We start from the raw sequence: 5,518 nt of genomic DNA on the forward strand, positions 1-5,518 counted from the left end.
CGGGGTGAGGGCCACTGGCCGATAGTCATTCAGACCAGTCACTGTAGAGCTTTTTGGGACTGGGATGATGGTGGCAGTCTTCAGGCAGGTGGGAACTGTCTCCAGGGTAAGTGAGGTGTTAAAGATGTCTGCCAGCACCTCACAGAGCTGATCAGCACATTCCTTCAACACTTTTCCGGGGATGTTGTCTGGGCCAGTTGCTTTGTGCGGATTAATCCTCCTGAAGGTACTCCTTACTTCTGCTGAGGTCACGCTGAGATGCTCTTCATCCGGTGGTGAGGTGAGTCTGGTGCTGGGTGGTCTGTTCGGGTCTTCAAAGCGTGCATAGAACTTGTTGAGGGCATCAGGCAGAGATGGGTCTTTGGGGCATTGTTCACTCCTTCCTTTATAATCTGTTATGCACTTAATGCCCCTTCACATGCTCCGAGGGTCTTGTGAGATGAATTGACCCTCGATCCTCTTTGCATATGTGGCCTTGGCCCTCTTAATACCAGCAACCAGCTCTTTTCTTGTCCTACTCAGCTCCTCTGAGTTTCCAGACCTGAAGGCAGTGTTCCTGGCTTCCAGCAGGGTACGCACCTCTGCATTCAGCCAAGGTTTTCTGTTTGGGTAGCTTTTAACATTTCTGATAGTGGAGACGGTGTCAGTACATGTACTAATGTAACCCAGAACTGAGGATGTGTATTGGTCAAGATCAAGCGAACCTCCATTTTCAGCAGCTTCTCTGAAAACCTGCCAGTCTGTTCGATCAAAACAATCTCTCAGTATGGGGCCACTGTCCTGGATCCAGCATTTAACTTTCTTTTGTACCGGTCTGGAGCGTCTCAGCGGGGGCATGTAAGCAGGAGCCAGGAAGATTGAGATGTGGTCTGACAGTCCTAGGTGGGGGCGGGGTTCGGCTTTGTATGCATCTTTTACGTTCATGTAAACACGGTCCAGCGTGTGGTCTCCACGTGTCGGAATTGTCACATGTTGATTAAAGATTGGGAGACAGTCCTTTAGATTCACGTGGTTAAAGTCTCCGGCTACAACGTAAAAAGCCTCGGGGTGTTTGTTCTGCAGCGAGCTGATGATATCATGAAGCTCCTGCAGTGATTCATTAGCATTAAAGACCTGAAATATTTCAGTTGGTGTGCTATGAATCTGAAATATATGAAAGTTTCATTTTTATCATTACATTATGGAAAATAATGACCTTGATCACAATATGTTAATTTTTTTAGAAGGACCTGTATATATATATATATATATATATATATATATATATATATATAGAGAGAGAGAGAGAGAGAGAGAGACTTTTTTATCGTTGAGTTATTTTGATGGAATGGCTGATATTCGATATTTAACTTTATCGCTAATATCGGCAGATAGCAGATACCGATACCATGCCAATAATATCATGCATCCCTAGTGTTCTGCTGTTTTGCTGTCAAGTAGATTTTAAATTATTTCTAATCAGTTTAATCAAATCTTGAGATGATTCAGTCACACTTACCGCCCGTTCACCGGCCACGTTCGAGTAATGTCACTGACGTAACCAAAGTACTCACAACCACCGTCAAGCAGAACCATTTCACCGTCCTGATGAGACAAACAAGGAGTGAGAATGTAGAGCAAACATTTCAGGTTGATTATGACTTTATCAACATAATATTCTTAGGAAACATAATGGTCACAGCACCTTAAATGTGTTTTTACCTTGATAATTTGGTTGTTGTTGATGTAGTGCAGAGTGTTAGCACGATTACCTCCAGCAACCACAGGGGGATACGCCAGGAAGTTAGCACCGTGAATCCGATTCTCAAAATCAAACTGAAGACAGAATATATTTAATGGTTGCACTTTCTGAGACAAATCTGAGAAACTCACGTTTGTTTCAGAGTGGCAAATATTTAATAAATATAACATATTGATAAAGCAGAAAAAAAGACAACAAATCACAGATTATTTATAGTAGTGAGGCAGTATTTAAAGCAGGGGTACCAAAGTGCGGCCCGATGGCCATTTGCGGCCCTTGGAGTGAGTTTGTGTGATCCATGACTGTGATTTAAGAACGGTCTAATTTTGGCCCGCAGGCTTAGAAGGCTGATGCAGACCTTCTGCAAATTTAATGTGGCTACATTTTATATATAACTATTAGGTTTAACAGCAAAACAGATGAAAAAAAATTCTCAAAATGAGCAATATTAAGTACAATAAGTTAAATACAATCCTTTTTAAAATTATTTTATGGTTCATAGCACCACAAACCTTTACCGATTTCTACCAAAAAGTAGGCTTTTGGACAATAATTCATAAAACCTGGAGAAATATAGCATTTTCAAAGAAAAAAAATTATAGTTGATTTAATAATCGAAAGAGGGAAACTGGATATTCTGTAAAAGAATATAAAGTGGTATCTACATACAAGTTGATCAACTTTATTAGTGTCCCTTCTATGAATCTGTTGCAGTGATTGCCAGTTGTAGGATATTTTAGTACTTCGATCACCTGTTTGGGTCATCCGTGGTCCAAAAAGGTGATCAACCCTCTTTTTAGTGACAGTTTTTAAACAACATATTCATATTACACTTTTGTTTCTGAGAATAAACTAAAATTAACTTTCCAAGCACAAGAAAACAAAATCTATAGACCAAACATATCAAAGAAATTAAATCTTTTTTTTTTTTATGTTAGTTTAATGTTTATGAAGCTTTTAATGTTTTGGAAATACAACAGTTTATAACACCTTTTACACCAAAATTACCATAATTTCCGGACTATAAGCCACTACTTTTATCACAGGCGTTTAACTCCGTGGCTTATACAATGCTGCAGCTAATTTATTGATTTTATTTTATTTTTTCATGGGCTAACAAGCTTCATGCCACAAAAACATTTAATCTCGTCACACCCGGGCGCTCACATAGCTGCCCAAAACAGGTCTATCTTGGGGGGGGTGAGTCCTCGTGACTCAATAAAACTACTCGTATAAATAAAGATTAAAAAAATTAGACCAATGAAATTACCAAACAAGTCACAGTGGACCAATGAAACTTTGAATTACCATAAATCCATCACACTCACACTAAATTCTTCAGATCAGTTATTTTGTGCTTCATGCACAGACCCCCATCATGGAAAACACACGAAGAAATGCAGATGATGCAGCTTTCAAGTTAAAGGTGATCGATCTGGCTGTCGACGACGCAATAGAGCAACAGCAAAAGAGACTGAGGACGTGTGTGATTAAGTTTTTCAGAGGCTGTTCAATTCTGACACTGAAGACGACGACTTTAGGGGTTTTAGTCCAGAGGAGGAAGATGAAGTGACATTTCCTAGTAGGCTACTGTTTATTTTATTTATTTATTACCAGCTGTGTTACAGGCGCTGTTCAGAAAAAAACATTTACTGTACATATTTGTGTATGTTACCGGTTGTATTTAATTAAAAGTTCAAAAAAATCTTTCTGTGTAAACATCTCATGTTACAACATGGACACCTGTGGCTTATACACAAGTGCGGCCTATATATGTAAAAAAATGTTGTTTTTTGTTTGTTTGTTTTTTTAGTGGGCGCAGCTTGGGTGCACTCAATAGTCTGGAATTTACGGTAGTAAACGTTTGTCTTTTCTCCAAAATACTGTTCATGTTGAGTTTAAAAATGGGGGAAAGGGGGGGGGAATGCGCACTTTTCTTGAAAATTAGCTTAAATTCAAATTTTTGTGGCCCGCGTCGTGTACTTTCATCTTAACAGTTCCGTCCCACATATGAAAAAGTTTGACCCCCCTGGTTAGAGGATGTTATTAGTCACCTTGGCAAACAGCACAGCTTCGTCTACATCCCCCTGAGACAACGCCATCGTTCTTCTAAAAGCCTGAAAGACAGAGATTCCAGGTGGATTTTTAAGTCCGGGCATGAACATTAAAACTCATGTTTTATGATTGTGACATCGAAAAACGGTGACGGACCTGCGCCGTGATCCGACTCGCCTCCTGCATGAGCGACACCTCCGCAGAGCTCTTCACGGCCCTGAGAGAGTGCACGAGAGGTCTGACCGGGCGCGAGGTCGACCCCGTTTGGAGCACGGGGAGCACGTGGGTCTGGTGGAGCTGCGGGTGGGAGGGGCAAGGGGTATCGTACCAGAACTGAGAGCCTGAAGGAGAACGACAGAAAGTCTTGATTAGTGAAAGGGGCCACGCTCTCATCTGGTTTTAATTCTCTTTAAAGTAAAACCACTTGAGCTAATTTTCCAGAATAATAAACTAACTAAACTTGGGCTCTGCCTTTCATGCCAGAGTTTTAACAAAGCTCAAAACAATGCTGTGTGATTTGACACAATATCCAGAAAGCTCATGTTAATTGTTACTTCATAAATTATGTTTTTGTGAATGACTGTCAGTTACTGCCACAAGAAATTTTAGCTCACTTTCTGTAAAACTGACTGACCCACTTTGGAGTCAGCTGTTGGGGGAAGAATCTATTTTGTGTTGTGTGTTTCCTTGACTGATGAAGCCTTCTGGATGGAAGGTGAAACCTTTCAGCATAAAAAAGAAACTGTCCAGATGACCTGACTGAAAATTGTTGGATTGTATACCTGGATTATTGAGCATGGACTTTGTTGACTGAATTTTAGCCATTTTTGCGTTGGTCATTTGGCTGTGGCAGTCACCTTGTAATTGGTTGACTGCAAAAGGTAATAGACACTAATGATTACTTTGAGAGTTTTAGCAAACACCATCCAATAGGACATCTTGCTAACACAGTAGACAAACAAACATGCACAGGCAAAAATATTTTAAAAACTCCCAGCCTTGTTCATTACTCAAAACCACAATCATGGGTAAGACTGCCGACCTGACTGCTGTCCAGAAGGCCATCATTGACACCCTCAAGCAAGAGGGTAAGACACAGAAAGAAATTTCTGAACGAATAGGCTGTTCCCAGAGTGCTGTATCAAGGCACCTCAGTGGGAAGTCTGTGGGAAGGGAAAAGTGTGGCAGAAAACGCTGCACAACGAGAAGAGGTGACCGGACCCTGAGGAGGATTGTGGAGAAGGGCTGATTCCAGACCTTGGGGGACCTGCGGAAGCAGTGGACTGAGTCTGGAGTAGAAACATCCAGAGCCACCGTGCACAGGCGTATGCAGGAAATGGGTTACAGGTGCTGCATTCCCCAGGTCAAGCCACTTTTGAACCAGAAACAGCGGCAGAAGCGCCTGACCTGGGCTACAGAGAAGCAGCACTGGACTGTTGCTCAGTGGTCCAAAGTACTTTTTTCGGATGAAAGCAAATTTTGCATGTCATTTGGAAATCAAGGTGCCAGAGTCTGGAGGAAGACTGGGGAGAAGGAAATGCCAAAATGCCAGAAGTCCAGTGTGAAGCACCCACAGTCAGTGATGGTCTGGGGTGCCATGTCAGCTGCTGGTGTTGGTCCACTGTGTTTTATCAAGGGCGGGGTCAATGCAGCTAGCTGTCAGGAGATTTTGGAGCACTTCATGCTTCCATCTGCTGAAAAGCTTTATGGAGATGAAGATTT

At 41.7% G+C, this 5,518-nt stretch overlaps 1 protein-coding gene across 1 annotated transcript in view; it reads right to left on the reverse strand.

Annotated features, from left to right (window-relative positions):
- Nucleotides 1-5,518, reverse strand: part of xpnpep3 (X-prolyl aminopeptidase 3, mitochondrial) — a 31,220-nt gene that overhangs the window by 17,435 nt on the left and 8,267 nt on the right. Inside the window, exons 6-9 of the mRNA XM_037688874.1 lie at nt 3,953-4,137; nt 3,796-3,858; nt 1,702-1,815; nt 1,499-1,584 (exon numbers count right to left, since the gene is read on the reverse strand). Of these exons, the coding sequence (XP_037544802.1) occupies nt 1,499-1,584; nt 1,702-1,815; nt 3,796-3,858; nt 3,953-4,137 (448 nt within the window). The remainder of the gene's footprint in view (nt 1-1,498; nt 1,585-1,701; nt 1,816-3,795; nt 3,859-3,952; nt 4,138-5,518) is intronic.

The sequence above is a fragment of the Nematolebias whitei genome, chromosome 15 (assembly GCF_014905685.2).
Source record: "Nematolebias whitei isolate Nwh7 chromosome 15, NemWhi1, whole genome shotgun sequence".
NCBI lineage: Eukaryota > Metazoa > Chordata > Actinopteri > Cyprinodontiformes > Rivulidae > Nematolebias > Nematolebias whitei.